A 24,154-nucleotide genomic window follows, 5' to 3' on the forward strand; every position below is an offset into this window, starting at 1 on the left:
CTCCCTCCCTCTCTCTCTCCCCTCCCCCACTAGCATGCATGCTCTCTCTCTCTCAAAATAAATAAACTTAAAAAAATATATAGAACATATCCAGCATGTTGCAATTTTGCAAATTGCAGTTGCAGTTTTGATTTTTTTCACCCGAGTCTTTTAAGATAGTGCCTTTTATTGGCAAAGTCTTTTGTGTTTATACTTAGTTATTAATGTTTACTTTTTTGCTTTAAGTAAAATACTACAGCTTATATCATACTTAGAGTTTGGAATTTATTGAGCTGTTCTAGTTACATAATAATACATAGCAAAATATTATAAATGGTACCTACTGGCTTAATAACAAATATATGTTCTCTGTTGGTTGAAAATGAAATTCTATATGTTCATGTGTGGTTGCCTTGACTAGTATACATGTGTGTTTCTATAGGATTTTATTTGTATTTACAATAGTTTTAATAGGTGTTATATCTTTACTCAATTAAAAATCCCTTTTCTCCTATAAAATATATATGAGTTCACAAAAGAAAAAACTTATTTTTGTCTAACATAAATCTTCATCTGATATAGTTTAGATACATCTTTTACTCTTAAGTTTACAGTGCATAATTTTTAGGTATTTTAGCTACCAGTAATCTAACACTGAATCAATTTTATAGACATATAAAATTAGATTTGTTCTAGTCTTTAATGATAGTTCTCTTATAGAGGCAAACATATTGATTTGACTTCCACCCAGTATTATCTAAAAAAATTAATATTATGGAAAGAATCCTTTTACTCTTGCCATGACCATGTAAGATTCTGTAGATAAAGTTTTAGGATCATTGTCATCTTAACTTTCTTGAATCATCCAAGTCATGAACAAGGCATATCTCCCTATTTGTTTAGGAGTTTGTTAATTTACCTCAGTATATTTTCTGTTTTCAGCATGTAGATCTTATATGTATTATTTTTCCTAGGCATTTGGTGTTTACTGAGTGTTACTAAAAATACTTTAAATTTCACTTTCCAATTGTTGCTAATGTATTATAATTTGCTTTTTAATTTGTATTCACTAATTAGCAAAATTCAAACAGCTTATCTGTACATACTTTAGGGTTTTCTACATACAAAATCTTATCCTCTACAAAAAATAAATTATATTTCTTCCAATGATTTTATTTCATTTTTTTGTATTATGCTGAATACAACTTTATAAATTCCAAAGGTACTTCACACCTGTCCGAATGACTAAAATCAACAACAGGTGTTGGCAAGGATGTGGAGAAAGTGGAACCCTTTTGCACCGTTGGTGAGAATGAAAACTGGTGCAGCCACTGTGGAAAACAGAATGGACATTCTTCAAAAAGTTACAAATAGAACTATCCTATAATCCAGCAACTGCCCAACTAGGTATTTGCCCAAAGAATACAAAAATACTAATTCAAAAGGATACGTGCACATACAATAGCCAAATTATGAAATAGCCCAAGTATCCATTGACTGATGAATGGATAAGGAAGAAGTAGAAGAATGCAAATGGGTAGAGCCACTCTGGAAAACAATATGGAGGTTCCTCAAAAAATTAAAAATATAACTACCCTATGACCCAGCAATTGCACTACTAGGAATTTATTCAAAGGATACAGGAGTGCTGATTCATAGGGGCACATGTACCCCAATGTTTACAGCAATGCTATCAACAATAGCCAAATTATGGAAAGAGCCCAAATGTCCATCAACTGATGAATGGGTAAAGAAGATGTGGTTTATGTATACAATGGAAAACTGCTCGGCAATGAGAAAGAATTAAATCTTGCCATTTGCAACAACGTGGATGGAACTGGAGGGTATTATACTAAGTGAAATAAGTTAGAGAAAGATATCATATGTTTTCACTCATATGTGGAATTTGAGAAACTTGACAGAAGACCATGGGGGAAGGGAAAGGGGAAAAATAGTTTCAAACAGAGAGGGAGGGAGACAAACCATAATAGACTCTTAAATACAGAGAAAAAACTGAGGGTTAATGGGTAGGGGGCAGGGGAAGGTGGGGAAAATGGGTGATAGGCATTAAGGAGGGCACTTGTTGGGATGAGCACTGGGTGTTGTATGTAAGTGATGAGTCATGAGAATATACTCCCAAAGCCAAGAGCACACTGTATACACTGTATGTTAGCTAACTTGACAATATATTTAAAAAAAAAATAAGGAAAAAGTGGTAAATACATACAATGGAATACTACTCAGCCATAAAAAAGAAAGAAATCTTGCCATTTCCAGCAATATGGATAGAGCTAGAGAGTATAATGCTAAGTAAAAGAAGTCAGTCAGAGACAGATACCATATTATTTCACTCATATGTGGAACTTAGGAAACAAAACAAATGAGAAAAGGGAAAAAAAGAGAGAGGGAGAGGGGCAAACCAAAAAACAGACTCTTAACTATGAGAACTAACTGATAGTTACCAGAAGGGAGGTGGATGGAGGAATGGGTGAAATAGGTAATGGGAATTAAGGAGTGCACTTGTTGTGGTGAACACTGGGTAACGTATGGAAGTGTTAAATCTCTCTATTGTACACCTGAAATTAATATTATGCTATATGTTTACTAACTGGAATTAAAATAAAAACTTAAAAGAAAATCAAACCTACATTTTCTTAACATAAAAGGCTGACATGCTGGTGGGAATTTAAGTTAGTACAACTATCTTGTATAGCTGCCAATATCCACTAAAACTGAACACATACAGACCTTTAACCTGGCATATCTATTATTCCCAGGTACATTCCTTACAGAAATTTTCATGTTTCTACACACCAGAAGTACAAAATGTTTATAACAGCACTGTTTATATGATAATCAAAACAAACTGTTCAAATTCCCACCAATAATATAAAGTTTAAATAAATTATGGAATATTCATATAATGAATACTACCAGCAATGAGAATGAACAAACTACAATTATATGCAACAGTGTGAACAAATCATACAAACATGTTTGAGAGGGAAAGAAGCCAGACACAAAAGAGTGGATCCTGTATGAGTCTACTGAGATAAAATTCAACATTTGGCAAAACTAATCTATACTCTTAAGGGTTAATGTAATAGTTGTCCTTGGAAATGAAAGACTAGAAAGGAGAGCTCCTGGAGTACTGAATATTCAGTTTCTGGCTGTTGATGACATGAGTACCATGTAGTAAATTCTGAAAATTCATTGAGCTGATTTGTTCTTTTTTTGAATGTTTATATACATTGGTAAAAAGTTATATTGAAAACAAATAGTAGTAGTTGCACAAGAGTCTCTATGATTTATTTAATCATGAATATTTTTTTACAGATTTGTCTCACATTGCTTTTTCTCACATTGAATATCCATCAGGAGTCCATTCAACTTTTACTAAGTTTTTAATCTCTCATTTGTGACTATTTTCCATTGCCTAGAGCACTTGTTGAAAGAATTTTATAAGACATGTTTTTCTTATTTCTTTATTGAAGAAAGGTTTATACCATAGATCTAAAATGCCAAATTCAGTATTCTCGTCCTAAATGTATCAAAAATTCCTGAAGTAATCACTTTTTTGGTAATAAAGTAATTACCTCTATTAGGTAATAACTTCATTTACCTATCTTTACCTTATATAATCAATTCCATTACTTACATTATAAGTTGGCTTTCATTTTGGTTGGCTTTCATTTTCACAAACAAAATTTTTATTACCAGAGTTCCTTATACACAATAAGAAAACAGAGCACCAGGAACTGTATTAGTTTCCTATTGCTGCTGTAACAAAATTACCACTTAGCAATTTAAAACAACACACTGTATTATCTTACAGTTCTGGAAGTCAGAAATCCAAAATGAGTCTCACGAGGCTAAAATCAAGATGTTGGCAGAGCTGTGTTTCTTCTACAGGTTTTGTGGAATAATTTATTTTTTTGCAGCTTTTAGAAGCTGTGTACATTCTTTGCCTTGAGTCCCTCTTCCATCTTAAAAGCAAGCAATGCCTACTCAGTTTAAGATAGTGCTAAAAGAAAACAAACAAACAGACAAACAAACAAAAAACTACCCAGCAAAGGTGTCCATCAAAAATGAGGGTGAGATAAAGATTTTCTCTAACAAACAAAAGCTAATAGAGTTCATCAGAACTGCCTTACAAGAAACACTGAAGGGGGTTCTTCAAGCTGAAATGAAAGGACACTAATTGATAACAAAAAAAATCATGTAAAAATATACAACCCACGGGCAAAGGTAATCATACAGTTAGGTTCAGAATATTCTAATACTGTAATATGGTGATGTGTTAACCACTTAATTCTAGTATAAAAGTTAAAAGACAAAAATATTGGGGTGCCTGGGTGGCACAGTTGGCTAAGTGTCCAACTCTTGATTTTGGCTCAGGTCATGATCTCACAGTTTTTGAGTTCAAGTTCCACATTAGGCTCTGTGCTGACAGTGTGGAGCCGGCTTGGGATTCTCTGTCTCCCTCTCACTCTCTCTGCCCCTCTCCCACTTGCTCTCTATCTCTCTCTGTCAAAATAAATAAATAAACATTTAAAAAAAGACAAAAATATTAAAAATAGTTATAGCTACAATAATTTCTTCATGGATACACAGTATAAAAGCATGTAAACAGTCACACCAGAAAACATAAAAGAGGGGTAGTAAAAGAGTAGTTTTTGAATGTGATTGAAGTGAAATTATTAGCATAAAATAGACTGTTATATGTTTTATGTAAGCCTCACAGTAAAAACAAAACAACACCCACAGCAAATTCACAAAAGATAAAGACAAGGCAATCAAAGTAAGACATTATGGAAAATCATCAATTCACAAAGGAAGGCAGCAAGAGAGGAAGAAAGGAACAAAGGAGCCACAAAACTACCATAAAACAATTAATAAGATGTCATCAGTAAGTCCTTACCTATCTATAATTACTGTAGCTATAAATGGATTGGATTCGCCAATCAACACACAGAGTAGGTGGGTGGATACAAAACAACAACCAACATTATGCTGCCTACAAGAGACTCACTTCAGCTTTAAGGACACACATTGACTCAAAGTGAAGGAATGGAAAAGATATTTCATGCAAGTGGAAATAAATGAGAGCAGGGATAGCTATAATTGTATCACACAAAATATACTGTAAGTCAAAATGATAACAAGAGACAAAGAAGGTCATTATGTAATAAAGGGGCAATTCAAGATATAACATCAGAACATCTAAATATATTAGGCAGATATTAACACATCTGAAGTGAGGAGACAATGATTCAAAATAGTAGGGGACTTCAATATGCCACTTTCAACAATGGATAAATCACTCAGACAGAAAATGAAGGGCACTTTGAACTTGAACCATATTTTAGACCAAATGGACCTAACAGACATTTATCACCAGCAGAATCACCATGCAGCATCACCAGCAGAATACACATGGAACATTTTCCACGTTAGATCATATGTTAGGGCTCAAAACTAGTACTAATAAATTTAATAAGATTAAAATCATACCAAATATCTTTCTTAACCACATGTAGTATAAAACTAGAAATAAATAACAGGAGGAAAGTTGGAAATCACAGATATGCACAAATTAAACAACATACTCCTGAACAACCAGTGGGTCAAAGAATAAATCAAAAGAAAATTAAAAATATCTTGAAAAAAATGAAAATGGAAATACAACATATCCAAATCTATAGGATGCTGGCAAAGCAGTCTTAAGAAGGAAGTTTATAGTAATAACTACCTGCATTAAGAAAAAAGATTTCAAATAGACAACCTAACTTTACACCTCAAGGAACTGGAAAAAAGAAGGACAACCTAACCCCCAAGTTAGCAGAAGGAAGGAAAAAAGAAAGATTAGAGCATAAGTAAATGAAATAGAGACCAGAAAGACAATAGAAAAAAAATCAATGAAACTAAGAGCTGGTTTTTTGGAAAACAAAATTGACAAACCTTTAGCTACACTAAGAAAAAAAAGATTCAAATAAATAAACATGAAAGAGGAAATATCACAACTGATACCATAGAAATATAAAGCATCCTAAGAGACCACTATGAACAATTATATAGCAAAAATTTTGGACAACCTAGAAAAAATAGATAAATTTGTAGAAACATAAAATTTATCAAGACTGAATTGTAAGAAAAAGAAAAATCTGAACAGACCAGTAATAGTATTTAAAAACTTCCCAAGAAAATATAGTCCAGGACCATATGGTTCCATTGGTGATTGTACCAAACATTTAAATAAAAATGAATGCTAATCCTTCTTAAACTCTTCCAAAAAGCTGAAGAGGAGGGAACACTCCCAAACTCATTGTATGAGGCCATCATTACCCTGATACTAAAGGCGGATAAGGGCATTACAAGAAAACTACAGACCAGTATCCCTAATGAATATAGATGCAAAAATTCTCAATAAAATATTAGAAATCCAATTCAACAGCACATTAAAAGGATCATTATACCATGATCAAGCAGGATTTATCTCTGGGATGCAGGATGATTCAACATATGCAAATCAAATGTTATGCACCACGTTAATAAAATGAAGGAGTAAAACCATATGATCATCTTAATAGATATAGAAAAAGCATTTGACAAATTATATCTTTTCATAATAAGAACATTGAACACATTGGGTGTAGAAGGAACATACATCAACACAGTAAAATCCATGTATGACAAACCTAGAGCTAACATATTTAATGGTGAAAGACTGAAAAGCTTTTCCTCTAAGATCAGGAACAAGAGAAAGGTACCCATTCTTACCACTCCTATTTGACATAGTATTGGAAGTCCTAGCGAGAGCAATCAGGCAAAAAGGAAAAGCCATGTAAAAGGCATCCAAAAGGAAAAGATAGAAGCAAATTCTATTCTTTGTGGATGACATACTCCTACGTACTTCATTTTACTGTGCTTCACAGATACTGTATTTTTTACCAGTTGAAGTTCTGTGGCAACCCTGAATCAAGCAAGTCTATCAGTGCCATTTTCCCACTAGCATTTGCTCACTTCATGTCTCTGAGAATTTGGTAATTCTCACAATATTTCAAACTTTCTCATTATTACTATATTTGGCATGGTGACCTCTGATTAGTGATTACAACTTGCTGAAAGTTCAGATGACAGCATTTTTTAATCAAAGTATGTACATTATTTTAGACATAATGCTATTAGCACACTTAATAGACTACAGTGTAGTATAAACATAACGTTTATATGCACTGGGAAACCAAAACATTCATTTGACTTTATTGTGATATTCGCTTTGTTGCAGTGGTCTGGACATGAGCCTTCAGTAGCTCTGAGTTACACCTGTATATAGAAAACCGTCAAGACTCCACAAAAACAAACAAAAACAAAAAAACAAAACACACACTCACAAAAAAAAGACAAAAAACAAAAACCAAAAACCTGTTAGAACCTAATCAGTGAATTCAGCAAAGTTGCAGGGTACAAAACACTATACAAAATCAATTGCATTCCTCTATACTAACAACAAAATATCTGACAAAGTAATAAAACAATCTCATTTGCAATAGCATTAATAACAATAAAATACTTACAAATGAATTTAATCAAGAAGATCAAATATCTGTATACTGAAAACTACAAGATTTTGATGAAAGAAAAAGACACAAACAAATGGAAAGATATCCTTTATACATGGATTGAAAGAATTAATTTTGTTAAAACGTGCATGCTACCCAAAAACGTCTATAGATTCAGTGTTATCAAGTTCTTATCAAAATTCCAATGGCATTCTTTGCAGAAATAGAAAAAAGAATCTTAAAATTTGTATCCAGAACCTGGATAGCCAAAGCTACCTTGAGAAAGAACAAAGCTAGAGGCATCATACTTCCTGATTTCAAATTATACTACAAAGCTCCAGTAATCAAAATGATACTGGCATAAAAATAGACACATACACCCATAGAATAGAATTAAGAGCCCAGAAATAAACCCTCACAAATACAGTCAACTAATACTCAATACTTACTCTCTTCCGTAAATGATGATAAACTGGATAACCACATGTAAAAGAATGAAATTGGACTTCTATTTTATACCAACTCACAAAAATTAACTCAAAGTGGGTTAAAGATTTAAAATAAGAACTAAACTATAAAACTTCTATAAGAAAACATGGGGGGAGGGGCACCTGTGTGGCTTAGTCGGTTGAGCATCTAGCTATTGATTTCAGTTCATATCATAGTATCATGGGATAGAGCCCCGTGTTGGGTTCCACACTAAGCATGGAGCCTGCTTAAGAGTCTCAATCTCTCTCTCTCTCTCTCTCTCTCTCTCTCTCTCTCTCTCTGTCTCTCTGTCTCCCCCTCCCCCTCTGCCCCTCTCCCCTGCTCATGCACTCTCTCTCTCTCTCTCTCAAATAAATAAACATTAAAAAAAAAAGAATTAAAAGAAGACTTAAAAATAGTCTTCTATTTTTATTCATATATTTATCATTCCTGGAACCCTTATTACTCTGTGTCTGGACTGGCCCCAGTGTTTCCATGTGTGACCCCCCTGACATGGCATGCCCCCTCCTCTTGGGAATTATGAGTAATAAACTATCTTTTCAATGCCAATCATTTCCTGATCTGTTAGCCTTACTGCACCTCCAATTTTCTATTAATACACTATATTTTAAAACATAGACAATCTATCAAGAAGCATCTAAGTGAATTAAACTGAAGTCTTCTGCATATTTTGTCTAGGGGCAACTAATGTGAAATAAGTGATAACTGAATCTAAAACACCTAGAAAATTTAAATTTGACAGCCAAATATAGCAAGTAATACTCATTGCACATCACTACTGAAAAAATATTGGCTATATTTAGAAGTATATCAATGTATAATAATATTGATAATAGTATTAGCTGATTGGAACTGAGTATTAACTCTTCAAACAACCATATGAAGTACACCAAGGAATTTATATTGTTCTTATTTTTATTGCTGGGCATTTTAGTATTCAGTGTGACTAAATGAATTATTCAACCATACACAGCTTTTGGAACAAAAGTAGAACTTTTAAAACTTATTTTTCTTACTTTTTAGATATTAACAATTTATTCATAAATATTATTTTAAAATATTCAGGAGATACAGATAAGGCATAATAATAATAGTCACCTCTACTCAGAAGCACTAATGTTAACTTTTAAACTACAGACACACATCCTAAGAGGTAAAATTGTTCTTCACAAAAAACATATTATAAATGCCTTTGTATGTTAACAAATATTTAAAGATAACTTTTAGCAGATACCTCATAATCCATTGTATGGATGTATTCTTGTTGTATATTTAGGTCCTTTCCAACTTTTTGCAATAATTAATGTCCTCTTATGTCCATCATTGAATTTAGCTTATGTATATTAATCAGAAGATGACACTGAGTTTTACCTCTTTTCTAATTCACTATTTCATGTAATAAGACATTAATATTTCTCTTAGAGTTTCCCTTATATGAAACTTGAGACTGACAGTTTTCACAGGATTGTTATGAGGATGAAATGTGTAATACATGAAAATGCTTTGACGAAAGATATTTTCACATGCTAATTTCCTTGACTAAATGTACATTTTATAATAACAGGTTTAAAACCTCCAAAAGGCTTTTGGACCCACTGGAAACTCAAAGAACTCTCCACAACAACCATACATGGTACTAAGAAAGCACCTTCAAAATCTTTAAAGGACAGAATTGAAAGGAGTCAAGAACGCATAACGGCTGGTAAGTAAACTTACTGTCAACTGTAGGATAAATAGCCAAAATCCAGTATATTAAGTTATTTATTTATAATAACTTCCTTATGATTTATTCTTTGGTGAGGGTTTCAAATTAACATTCGCTTTGTAGATTAGTGTTACAGTAGTTTGAATATTGCTTTACGTTTTAGTTTTTCATTGTAAAAGTGGTATGTGCTTAAGTTCTCCCATTTGCCTGTTACTGTATTCTTATATTGATCTTCTATCTTACAATCTCATTACTTCTAGTAACCTTTTTATAGATTTCTTAGGATTTTCTTTATGGAAAATCATGTTATCTGAGAATAAAGAGCATTTTACTTCTTCATTTCCAATCTATATGCCTTTATTCATTTTACTTGCCCAGGTCTAGGACCTCTAAGAAAATGTTAACTAAAAGTGGTGAGAGTGGACATCCTTGCCTCACTCCTGATTTTAGAGGAGAAATGTTAGGTTATTTGCCTTTAAATAAATTTTGGCTGCCAGTTTTTATAGAAGGCTTTATCAGGTGGAGGTAGTTTCATAGATGTAAGATCTTAATGAATGCTTTTTAGCATCTACTGAGATGAGCCTATTTTTTTTTCTATTTTAGTCTTTTAATATAGTGAATTACATGGATTGATTTTCAAATGTTAACCCAACCCCTAATCCCTGGGGTAAATCCCATTTGGCCATTGTGTATTAACTTATTCGTGTACTACTGGATTTAATTTGCTAAAATTTTGTTTTATTTTCCTATACTATCCTGTCTCATTTTAGTAATAAGTATAATGTTCCCTCCTCTTCTCTTTTCTAAAAGAGTTAGTATAAAACTGATATTTATTCTTCTTTCAGTATTTGGTAGAATTCTCCAGTGAAGCCACCCAAGCCTAGAATTTTTTTGTTTGGGAAAGTTTTTGGCAATAAATTCAGTCTCCAATAGATGTAGGGCTATTCAATTTACCAGTTCATTCTTAAATAAACTTAGTTGTTTTGTGTGAAATTTTATTTTAAATATTTTTGAGGTTTTTTTTTTCTTGGATGTAATCCAGTTACTTAGAAATATTTTGATCCATTTGAGCTTTGCTTTTAAGCTTCATTAGGTGGAACCAGAGAAGTCTTTTGTCTAGGACTAACTTGCTTCCCCTACTGAAGCAATACCCTTCTAAGTATTCTACCCTTGGTCTGTGTGTAGGAGGTTTCCCATCTGACTGTCTAGAACATGAGCCGTGTGTGAGCCCCAAGAATGTTCTGCCTGCTCTTTCCCTTGGGTAGCTCTTTACCAACCTCAGGCAAAGATTCAAGGGTAATCCTCTGAAGATCTTCAGAATGCTCTCTGTGTGAATCTGTCTCCTCCAAATTATGCTGACCTATGAACTTTAGTTTGCCTTGGCCTTCCAGAATGCTAAATTTTATTTTCTCAACTCAGTGAGACTAGTGGATTCTGTTTGGATTCTAACTCCTTACAGTGTTGGGAGGAGACAGTTGAAGGGCTCCCTTGTTTGTTTCTCTTTTCTTGAGGATTACTGGCCTGTGCTATCTATTGTCTAACACACGAAAACCATTGTTTCATAGACTTTGTCCAAATTTTTAGTTGTTTAAGAAAGAAGAGTAAATCCAGTCCTTGTTATTCTATAATAGTTAGAAGTGGAAGAAATTATATATTTTTTTAAAGAATTAAAAGAAGACTGGGGTCCCTGGGTGGCTCAGTCAGTTCAGTATTAGACTTCAGCTCAGGTCATGATCTTGTTTGAGCCCTGCGTTGGACTTCATGCTGACAGCTCAGAGCCAAGAGCCTGCTTTGGATTCTATGTCTCCCTCTCTCTCTCTGCCCCTCCCCCACTCACACTCTGTCTCTCTCTCTCTCTCTCTCTCTCAAAATTAAATAAACATTAAAAAAATTAAACCAACCAACCAACAAACAGAAACTGACAGCACAGAGCCTGCTTTTGGATTCTGTGTCTCTTTCTCTGTACTTACCCTACTCACTCTCTCTCTTTCTCTCTCTCTCTCTCTCTCTCAAAATAAATAAACATTTAAAAAAAAGAATTAAAAGAAGACTTAAAAATAGTCTTCTATTTTTTTTTTTCAACGTTTATTTATTTTTGGGACAGAGAGAGACAGAGCATGAACGGGGGGAGGGGCAGAGAGAGAGGGAGACACAGAATCGGAAACAGGCTCCGGGCTCTGAGCCATCAGCCCAGAGCCCGACGCGGGGCTCGAACTCACGGACCGCGAGATCGTGACCTGGCTGAAGTCGGACGCTTAACCGACTGCGCCACCCAGGCGCCCCTAGTCTTCTATTTTTATTCATATATTTATCATTCCTGGAACTTCATTCCTTGCCTTAAATTTGAGGTTTCCTCATGGTGTTATCTCTCATAGTTCAATTCTGCTAACAATGAATTTCCTTGTTTATTTATCTTAAAATAATGTTCATTTTGCCTTTATTTTTAAAGGATATTTTTGCAGGGTATAGAATTCTGAGTTCATTTTTTGTTTTTTGTCTGTTAGTAAGATATTGTTCCATCGTGTCCTCATTTGTTTATTTCCCTTTGTGTTCATCCTGCTTGGGCTCATTAAGTTTCTTAAACTCATGGTTTGATGTTTTTCACCAAATTTGGGAAATTTTTGCCATTATGTTTTCAAATTTGTTCTATTTCTTTCCTCTGGGATTCCCAATTTAGCATGTACTATATTACTTAATGTTATCCACAGTTTATTGGGACTTTGTTGTGGGTTTTTTTCAATCTTGTTTTATAGATTTCATAATTTCTATATTTTTCATTTTACATTCACATGCTTTTTCCTATGGTATATGATCTCTTATCCCAATAAATGAATATTTCATTTCCTATATTGTACTTTTCACTTAAGAATTTCCATTTTGCCCTTTTTAAAATAGTTTCCATTTCTATTCTGAGATTCTCTTCCTTTATTATGACAATATTTTCTTTTACATCCTCAAACATATTAAAAATAGTTGCTTTAAGTTCTTATCTGGTAATTCAAACTTTTGGATAACTTTGAAATTGATTTCTCTCACTATCTTTTTCTTGACTATGAGTCATAATTTCTTGTTTCACTTCATGTCTAGTAACTTTTTATGTAATCTTGGAATTTTAAATGTGCTTTGAGGATTTTCTGAATTCTGTTAATTTCCACCAACCAATGTTAATTTTTGTTCAAGTAAGTTACTTTGGCTGTATTCAAAGTCCAAATGTTATGTGTTCTGTGATGGTCGGCCAGTAAAATCCCCACCTAGAACTTTAAATCATCCACCTATTCCTTTCCACCCATCCATCTAGAGCTCCCTCTTCCCACCATATGTGTGAGTAATTCAGACACCAGCTAAGGGTTTGGAGAAAACTTACAATATTCAGATTTTGGGTTTCCTCTCCTGCAGCCCCTTTCTTTGTAGGATTTCTAAAACTCCTTCATTTTTCAATCTTCTGGCTGTCCCAAACACTATCCTCTGACTCCTTAAACCAATAATATTTCTACTTTATATGTGAATTCCATCCACTCACATGTCATGATGACTAAGTAGTACCATCAGACGAAAAGTTGTTTAAGCAACTGCATGAACACAAATTTCATCCACTTAGCAGCTCCCTCTTATAGGGTTAAACTCCCCTCCAATTTCTACCTGCTGTTGTTGGTCATTTTCTGGTACCTACAAATGGCTGTGTTTTTAAAAAATATGTTTAAGAATTTGTAATTTTTATCTTTGGGAAAGTCAGACTGATATAAATTAAATATTTTATTTAAATACTATTTTACAACTTAAATATCAAATTTTCAAGTCACATTTTCCCTTAAAACTTTATATGTTGCTTTATTGTCTTCTATTATTTAGTCTAGTAGAAAAGTCTAAAGTCAACTATTTTTTTTCTTTACAATTAATTTATGAAATTTTGTTTTATATTTCTGTTTAGATATTTCCAAAATTTTTACATTTGTCTTTAAAATTGAAAAATGTCAGTGGAATGTGTCTTGATATGAAAGTTTTCATAGATTTTTCCTAATGATAAATTTAATTATAATTCTTCGATTTCCCAAAGCTCTATCACAGACCTAGTAAAGGTCCTAGCCAAATATTTCAAGTGAGACGAAACGTACATGGCCAGACTGAAGAGGGAGGGAAAGTGCTTCTGTTTCAGATATTTATTTTTTTTTATTTTTTTTTTAACATTTATTTATTTTTGAGACAGAGACAGAGCATGAACAGGGGAGGGGCAGAGAGAGAGGGAGACACAGAATTCGAAGCAGGCTCCAGGCTCTGAGCCATCAGCCCAGAGCCCCACGTGGGGCTCGAACTCACAGACCGTGAGATCATGACCTGAGCTGAAGTCGGACGCTTAACCGACTGAGCCACCCAGGCGCCCCCAGTTTCAGATATTTAACCAAAAAGCTTCAGTCTACCATTGGAGAGTATCCCCTTAACACTGAGGAAATAAAATATCTAGAGAAAGGCTTTCACATGGTATGCTATAAAAGACTAACTGCTGTAGCATAAAAACCGATTACATATAAGGATCAATGGAAAAAAGAAAGAAAGAAAGAAAAAGTCTACTAGAAGTTGTTCATTTGGTAAATGTGGTATAAGCCAAGAACAGTTTTCTGTTATGCAGCAAAAACTGACAGGGCCCTGGAAGTTAGGCTGGAAGCAAAAAATCAAGTCCCTGGGAAAGACCACTGTTTTTTACATTATGTCTTAGCCCTTTCAGGAGCTTACCGGGCCACCAGGTATTCCTGAACTGTAGAGGTAGAAGTGACCACGTAAGTCTTCTCATTAGTTTCCCACCAAAACATCTCATTTCAATGCAGCTTGTGCTTTTCTAAGTAAGTTTTTGCCACTGGGAGTGTAGATCTGTCAAGACTTCCTCCTGTGTACTTTTGCATCGTGTGATAAAGTGTATTAATTATCAAAGACTTTTAAAATTTTGGTCCTATTTCATAGGCTTCAGATATAAAACCAATTTATCTAACTATGTTCTGGTGATGATGGATGCAGACTTTCCTATTTATGCTTCATGGTTCTTTAACTTAAGGGTTGGGAGAAAGACTAAAGTAGCTGTGTTTATCCCACCACCTTATGTAGAAGTCTCCTTTTAGATGTGTTTTTATTATTATATTTTATTCAAGCATGCAGAAAAGTAAAAAATATTTCCCACATGTAATAAATATTTATATTTTTTCCATATTTGCTTTACAAGCCTTTTATTTATGGGGTTTTTTTGTACTATTTCTAAATTTGTCTTCCCCTCTCTAAATGTAATGGCTTACTTAAATTTGTGGGCATCCGTTCTTTCTATAATATATATTATTTTTTTATGTTCTTTAGTTCAATAAAATAGATGAAATTCTTTTACATTTCAAAATCTAGCAATAATCAACATTCAATAGTTTAAAATAATCAATAGGTATTAATGTTTTTTTACCAATATATTGGTAAATTTTTTTATTTAGTTAATTTTTTTAATTTACATCAAGTAAATTCTCTCCATATTTACACATTACATCCAAGTAAATGTTCTCCATATTTAAGAGTCTCTTATGTTTTGTCCCCCTCCCTGTTTTTATATTATTTTTGCTTCCCTTCCCTTATGTTCATCTGTTTTGTCTCTTAAAGCCCTCATATGAGTGAAGTCATATATTTGTCTTTTTCTGACTAATTTCGCTTAGCGTAATACCCTCCAGTTTCATCACGTAGTTGCAAATGGCAAGATTTCATTCTTTTTGATTGCTGAGTAATGCTTCATCGTATATATATACCACATCTTTATCCATTCATCCATGGATGGGCATTTGGGCTCTTTCCATATTTTGGCTATTGTTGATAGTGCTGCTATAAACATGGGGGTGCATGTGTCCCTTCAAAACAGCACACCTATATCCCGTGGATAAATGCCTGGTAGTGCAATTGCTGGGTCATAGGGTAGTTTCATTTTTAGTTTTTTGAGGAACCTCCATACTGTTTTCCAGAGTGGCTGCACCAGCTTGCATTCACACCAGCAGTGCAAAAGAGATCGTCTTTCTCCGCATCCTCGCCAACATCTGTTGTTGCCTGAGTTATTAATGTTAGCCATTCTGACAGGTGTGAGGTGGTATCTTATTGTGGTTTTGATTTGTATTTCCCTGATGATGAGTGATGTGGAGCATTTTTTCATGTGTTGGCCGGCCATCTGGATGTCTTCTTTGGAGATGTGTCTATTCATGTCTTTTGCCCATTTCTTCACTGGATGATTTGGTTTTTGGGTGTTGAGTTTGATAAGTTCTTTATAGATTTTGGATACTAACCCTTTATCTGATATGTCATTTGCAAATATTTTCTCCCATTCCGTTGGTTGCCTTTTAGTTTTGCTGATTGCTTCTCTGTGCAGAAGCTTTTTTTACCAGTACTTTTGACCATGTTGTGCTCTGAGCTGACAGCTCGGAGAGCCTGGAGCCTGCTTCAGATTTGTCTCTGTCTCTCTCTCCCCAAAATAAATAAACATTAAAAAAAATTTTAATGAAGATTCTAGGTGGTGAATTACAATGCTTGAAAGAGCTTGTTTACTGTATTTCTAATAATTATTTTCATTTGAAATACAAATAAATATTTATTTCAAACACACTTGATTTTAATAATAGGAAATCTTGATAAAATGTGCCATATATTTTACTAGCCCCTAAATATTTGAAAAATACTTGTTATATTTGACTCTAAAACATGACTTGATTTTTCTGTTTCTGGATGAGACCTAAGTCTGGTAGGGTAGGTTAGAGACTTAATGAGTGTTTCCTTTCATATACTGCTCAAAATTAAAATTTAATACTTTGTCTTAAACTTGTGTAAATCTTCCATTTGAAGTATGTACTTGATAACATGTGTTAACTTTGTAGAGCCTTATTAGTAATATTCTTATGTGGCTGGTCACTTTTATTATCACCTATAAAGTGAGAAAACTAAAACATAAGAAATTAAGTAATAACTTATGCAAGGTCACAAAACTGATAAGTAATGGAATATGAATTCATTTCCAGGAAATTCTTGCCTAGACTCTGAACTCTTAGCCACCTCACATGCTTCCTCTCAGCCATTTAATTTTACAAGCTTATGAGTACATTAAGGCTTAAAATTGTCATCATAAGATAAGGGTTGTAACTTATAAGAGTTGCCATAGCCTTAATCCTTCATGACTAATATGAATGAGCTTTTAGATCCTTTCCTGGGATCAAATTTTAATAGGTAAGAAGGAAGCAGGGAGATATGATAGTAGAAGGGGCAGAAAGAGAGCAAAAGACTGGGGGGGACGGTGCGGAATTCACTTGTTTCCACATTTTGTATATGGATTTCTCTAGAAATAGCAAGCAATGGTTTGGGGAATCAGAAAGCCACATTCTGGGGCCAAAGTGGTCCAGAAATACAATGATAGCAAAGGGTTGGAACTTATAATACTCTTGTTATGCACCAATGTTTTTGGCAGGGGAACTAAAAGGCAGTTGTATTTTCAAAAAGTCAAGAATTTCTTAAAAGGGGTTTATTTTGTTCTTTTTTTTTACAAAGTAGTTTTTTTCTGTAAACTTCTGCTTAGATTGTGACTATCAGGAAATATGTTTAAGGTAGAACTTTGTTCAAATCTATGTGTTTATTTGAACTTTGAGGCTCTTATATTTTCCTAGGGCCCTCGCCTGCTTTTAAAGCTATCTTCTTGAATTTTTATATCAGTTAGTGGTCAATGAGTACCTCTCTTCCACATAGAGAGGAAGATCTCAGAGATCCAGGCCACTTTCATCTTCTGGTGTCACCAGCCTATACAGCTGCACAGTCATTAGAATTAATCTGCATCAGGAGAATATAGGAGGAGTAGGCACACAATTTTAAAAGTCTTGACTAAAGTTATATAAATTTCCAGTTATAAAATGAATATGTTGGGGTGCCTGGGTGGCTGAGTCAGTTAAGCATCCGATTTTGGCGCAGGTCATGATCTCAGTTTGTGAGTTCGAGCCCCGCGTTGGGCTCTGTGCTGACAGCTCAGAGCCTGGAGCCTGCTTCAGATTCTGTATCTCACTCTCTCTCTGCCCCTCCCCCACTCACACTGTCTCTCTCTCTCTCTCTCTGTCTCTTAAAAATTAATAAATGTCAAACAAATTTTTTAAATGAATATGTCATGGGAATGTAATGTGCAACATGGCAATTTGGTTAATAATGCTGTATTACATATTTGAAACTAGGTAGAAGAATGGCTCTTGAAAGTTCTCATTGCAAGAAAAAAAATGTGACATATGTGGTGATGGATATTAACCAGACTTATTGTGGTGATCATTTTGCAATATATAAAAATATCAAATCATTACATTGTACACTTGAAACTAATATGTAATATCACTTATACCTCAATTTTAAAAAGTTTTGGCTCGGAAGTCACCCACATCACTTCCAATCAGATACTATTGATGAGAATAAGCCATGGCTATATATAGATGTAACGAGGGTTGGCAAATTAAAACCAAACCAAAACAAAACAAAACAAAACAAAAACACTCTGACTAGGAAGCTGCTACATAGTAACAGCATTGTACTATAGAAGGTGGACCTATGCATTTTAAAGGACAGATAAGTGTCTCTACTACAGGAATTAAGTTAAATAATAGTGTAGTAATCCTTATGTATGGAATGCTTATGCTGTGGCCTATAATACAATTTGAGATAATACAATTTGAGTATCAAAGAAAAATTTGGGAGAATGCGCATATATCAATCACCATGATCTTGACAGTTTTCCGAAGCTTAAAGACTGCCTAATGAGTCAGTGGTGTTAACAAATGTGATTTTTTTATATCATATAAAGAAATGTGACAACATCTAGAATATCTGCATAACTCACTGAATCAATATTTTTCAAATGATCAATACATGGATTTTTAAAATGTGGTTTTAGGGGCACCTGGCTGGCTCAGTCAGTTAAGCGTCCAACTTCGTTTCAGGTCATGATCACTTGGTTCATGAGTTCGAGCCCCATATCGGGTGATGTATAGAAGTGTTGAATCACCATATTTTATACACCTGAAACTAATGTTACACTGTATGTTAACAATTGAAATCTAAGTAAAAACTTAAAAAATAAAATAGTTATCTTTTCTAAAAAGATGCTATTTATATTAACGTGAAATGGGTTTATTAATGAACTAGTGCTCACGATTTCTCAGTTTTAATATCTGTTGTAAGAAATGCTGATAGATACAAAATCCTTATAAACAAAAGTTCTTTGGTGTCTTCAATTATTCTTAAGAGTATAAAAGCGCCCTGAGACCAAAAAGCTTGATGGCCACTGCCCTACAGGACATCACTGCAAAGGGGCTTGCCCCATGGCATTTGAGAGCTACTGTATCCTGGTTGCAGTTTTATAGTTTCTGTATTGCTTCTCTCCAAGCTGGACTTAGTAATCACTGTGCAGAACCCTGTAAACAAAAGACTCGGATAATTTATTTACTAGGTCATAAGCATGTTTTGTTTGGAGATTTCTACAGTTACTAATGGTTCTTCAGCTCTCATGTATTTACCTTTCACATAAAAGACTTGAATTTCTTGATTATGTAATGTAACTTTTCTGGGCCTTACATTTCCACCTGAAAAAAAAATGACGTGATTGGAATATATGATTTCTCTATTCCCCTTCTCTAACATTTTATAACTCTATTACTTACATCTTTAGGTGTTGAATAATCTTCCAAAACGGTTGTTTACTATTGAGGTAGAATTAGCAATAGAGACTGGTGGCTTACGTATATTATTTTAGAGCTCTTCCCCCTTTATAGTCGTGTGTGTGTGTGTGTGTGTGTGTGTGTGTGTGTGTGTGTATCTTGTGTATGTGTGTCTTGTGTGTATAAATATGTTAATCTGTGTGCTGGAGGAATGCTAAGGCAGGTGAAGGGCAGAAATGGGGTAAAACATGAGTGTATATATACCCATGTATGCATATATATGACTTTTAATAAATACAATAACCTATGCTTTATGTATAATGCTATCTCAGAATTGCTGCTTCTAATCCAAAACATATTTATTTAGCTTTTTAAAAATGTATTTATTTATCTTGAGAGGGCGGGAGGGGCAGAGAGAGAGGGAGAGAGAGAATCCCAAGCAGGGCCCAGGCTGACCTGATGTGGGGCTCAGTCCCACAAAACCGTGAGATCATGACTTCAGATGAAATCAAGAGTCAGATGCTTAACTGACCGAGCCACCCAGACGCTCCTCCAAAACATAATTTCCTCTTGAGCACTTGAGATGCTTATTGTCATGTGGGCTTAACTTTTCTTCAAAGTTTTAAACTAACAAAATGTTCTGTTTTTGTTTTTAATGAAATAGACAACAGATAGTTAAAATTTGCCTTCCAAACAGAAAAGCATTATCTCCCTTTTTAGGACTGGAATGTAAGCAGTTACAGAATTTCAGTATCTGGAATGACTCGGTATTTACAAGCCAGCTGCCCTTAACCAGTGTATTGTTAGATTATTTACAAGACTAAAGTTTTAATGTTCACCTCTCTTATTGTGGTAGAACACCATATAACCTTTTATACTCAGATGAAGATCATTTTTGAAATGCTATTTTTATACCTCTCTCCTAGTTTTTAAGCCCAATTTTTCTCTTATCTGGACTTCACAGTTAAAAAACTAACATATTCATGAATTTTTGTAAACTGTAGTTTAAACTATATGCACCAAAAAAATCCTTATATTCAGTCAACATGTAACTTTTAAGTAATTATGTGTGCATCATTGTACTTAGTGCTTGGGAAGATAAAAAAAAGAAAAGAAACATAGTAGTTCCTCTATAGACAAGTAATAGTTGATATTTAGCAAATGCCATGTCCCATGACATGTTACAGAAATAGTAATAGCCCAATGGATTAGCTACTTGAACTTTAATTTGTACCTCTGTCAATTTGCTACCTCTTTACTCTCAGAATGCCTATGGACAATAAAAAAAAATAAAAATAAAACCAACTTGGAAATAAAATAGTTTCCTGAGAATTAAGCCAGTAAAATCTTGGCATTATGTTTTTCATTATACAATATTGAAAGAAAACCAAGAAATTTTCATGGCTGAAGAGAGAGGAAGCCCCAAAACACTAATAAGATGGCCAGAGATATAAGCTCCCAATATGGTAGTAATTTAATAAATTGTATTATTGTATTGTTATTGGTTGCATTTCATACTGTGTGGAGAAAGACTATATGAACAAAAGTGAGGAAAACAACATGTGGCACAAAATAGATGCAGCCTAAAGATTCGGAAACTGGCTGTGTTTTTACAGAAGTATTCAGGTTTGATCATTGTGAATAAGATTTTATGATAATTTGGATAATGTATCTTTCAAAACCATTTTACCTTCCTTTGCTTTGATGCCATGCTTGCCAAGCAATTTTCTAATTACTAATTTAGCTTTTAAGATAATCTTCCATGGTCTGCCATAGGGTGACTGGCAAATGCCTCCCCTAGATATGTTGGTTTGCTGTTTGGTGGTAGTGGTCAAAGGTGCTGGAGAGCATAAAAAAACAGTGGGTCCTCATTGTATTATGAAGCACATTAACATACTTTATTGAGTGACATGGAAATGTCAAGCTAAGGTGAAGTGAATAACAAGAATTTGAATACAACTGAGGGATTTAGTCACTGGCGTGAATAAAACATGGTTTTGAAAGAGGTGAATCTAAAGATGTTGAAAAATAAGTTAGTTGGGTTTTGGTGATAGGTTAAAGGGAAGTAGAGACAAGAATAAAAGCTGACTATATTTTGAGTGTAAATATTAAAGAGAACATTTATCTTCTCTCATGCACTGTTGGTCAGAATATATATTTGGAAAAAGCTTTCTGAAAATGTTTTTCAATTTGTATTTTATTTTTTTAATGTTTATTTATATTTGAGAGAGAGAGAGAGTGCGAGCGGGGAAGGGGCAGAAAGAGAAGGAGACACAGAATCTGAAACAGGCTCCAGGCTTTGAGCTGTCAGCACAGAGCCCTACACAGGGCTCGAACCCACGGACCTTGAGATCATGACCTGAGCCAAACTGACTAAGCCACCCAGGTGTCTCTCAATTTGCATTTTTAAAGGATTTTTTAATATAATAATTTTATTTCCTATAATCATATTAAGAAAATAATCAGAATTATAAAGAAGTATATACCAAGAAATTCATATTTACGTTAGTGAAAAGTTTGAAACAACCAAAATAACCAACAATAGATCAGTTAAATAAGGAAGAGTAAAAGTAGACGGCCTGTGAGATCCATGAACTGGTTGATTAATAGGAAAATTTTGTTAAATTGATATATGCACACCTTCAATATTTTGTTTACTTCAAACATAACAATGTGCATTCATTTATCAGTTTTTATGTGAGGCTATGGGCTTTCCTCTGAGCATGATTCTAATAATTATCATACCCATTAAATACTGTCAACAGTGTCCAGTTTGAGTTTCTTTAAAATGGACTGAGAATTCAACGATATTTGCTGAGCAATCTGAGTGCATAATTGTAGATTGTTATTATTTTTTCCTGTTGTCTTGCCCATACCTAATTTAACATCTTAAGTTTTCACTCACTTTTTCCATTGCCACTCCATAGGCAACTCTAAGAACTTTGATTTCTATCCTCAATAATATGGAAAACAATTGCAGTTTTGAACAGAGGAATTGCATGATCTAAAATATAAGTTAACAGAATCACTGTGGCTGCTCTGTTTGAAAAAGGACTATGGTGTATGTTGGGGTGCCCTTTGTGCGCTTTATACTCTATAATCGGTCAAAAGCAAAAACAGTTGTAGCTGTCTTTCTAGTGTTTGCATTTCCTTTTAGCTTCAGTGTGAATAGCAAAAATATAGAGGCATCTAGGGAAACCAGGGATCCAAGAAGCACTGCAGACTTTGAAATCATTTTGAAAAATAGAGAATTAGATGGGAAGCAACATAAGGCTTTTCAGAGTGTTTCAGGAAGCAACAAAGATAAAGATCCAGTATAGTTCCTGAAGGGGTTTCCTTCCCCACCCCCACCCTCACCCCCACCACCCCATTTAGCTAATTGGTTCTCAAATGCATAGGTATATTAGAATCTTATGAGGAGCTTTAAAAATACCCTTGCCTGTGCCCCACCCCAGAAATACTGGTGCAATTGGCCTGGGCTGGGCCTAGGCCTCATTATTTAAAAAAAAAGAAAAAAAAATCCCAGGTGATTCCAATATGCATTTAGCATTAAAATCGATTGTTTTTCAAGTATTTTTAGGTCTTATCCTCACAAGCAGCTTGTGACTGATTGCCTCCACCTTCTACGATAAAACTCACTGTGGCTCAAGAAATTTCAACCACGTATATGATCTTACTCTCTTGAGGTAGAGAAGTGGAGGGGAGGATTATCTTCAGGTTGAGTCTGAGGGCTTAGTCATTCCCTTCATATAGAGGTAAAGTGATATTGTTGGTTTTCGAGCTATATTAGGAATTCTAAGGAGGCGCAACTCAAATTAATTATGTGGTTCCAACCTTTTCTCAATTATCCTTGTACGAATGGACCATACAATATCCCTCACGGAAGTATCAAAAGTGTTGCCTCAGAGAATATACCTGCTTCATCTCTCTCTGCTGAGTAACTCACCAAGAAAGCCATGAAATACTCTTATTAGGCCCTAAAGAATCCTGTCTTGTGGCAGGAACCTTAAAAACATCCCATTTATTATTTGTGTTAGGCAGCCTTTAAGATGGCCTCCAATGGTGGGGCGCCTGGGTAGTTCAGTCGGTTAAGCCTCAGATTCGGCTCAGGTCATGATCTCGAGGTCCGTGAGTTCAAGCCCTGCGTCGGGCTCTGTGCTGACAGCTCAGAGCCTGGAGCCTGTTTCAGATTCTGTGTCTCCCTCTCTCTCTGGCCCTCCCCTGTTCATGCTCTGTCTCTCTCTGTCTCAAAAATAAATAAACGTTAAAAAACAAAAAAAAAAAAAGAAAAAAGATGGCCTCCAATGATCCCTGCTTTTTGGTACTTATGCCTTTGTGTAATTCCTTTCCCTTGTATAGGTAGAAATCTTGAAATCATTTTCAAGATTAGGTTGTATATAAAAATACTGTGGCTTCCATTTTGGGCACTCACTCACTCTCTGATTCCTTTGTGGGAAACAAACTGCCATGTTTTAGATAGTGCTGTGAAAAGGCTTATGTGGTGAGGAAGTGATGTTTTGAGCCAACAACCAGTGAGGACCTAAGGTCCTCTTCAAGGACCTAAGGTGGATCCCTCTCTAAATTGAGCTTTGAGATACGTCCACAGTTCTGGTGAACACCTTGATTGTAGCTTTCTGAGAGACTCTACCTAGAGACACCTAGCTAAACCATGTCCAGGTTCCTGACCACATAAATTATGAGATAATAAATATTTGCTGTTTTAAGCCACTAAGTTTTAT

At 34.5% G+C, this 24,154-nt stretch overlaps 1 protein-coding gene across 1 annotated transcript in view; it reads left to right on the forward strand.

Moving 5' to 3' along the window:
• FAM227B (family with sequence similarity 227 member B) overlaps positions 1-24,154 on the forward strand; it is a 198,874-nt gene that overhangs the window by 39,001 nt on the left and 135,719 nt on the right. The window contains exon 10 of the mRNA XM_047075135.1: positions 9,595-9,732. Coding sequence (XP_046931091.1) covers positions 9,595-9,732 — 138 coding nt within the window. The remainder of the gene's footprint in view (positions 1-9,594; positions 9,733-24,154) is intronic.

Source organism: Lynx rufus, unplaced genomic scaffold (genome assembly GCF_022079265.1).
Source record: "Lynx rufus isolate CCGP_SWC_20201006 ecotype Redwood Valley unplaced genomic scaffold, mLynRuf1.p SCAF_13, whole genome shotgun sequence".
In the NCBI taxonomy this organism is placed as follows: Eukaryota; Metazoa; Chordata; class Mammalia; order Carnivora; family Felidae; genus Lynx; species Lynx rufus.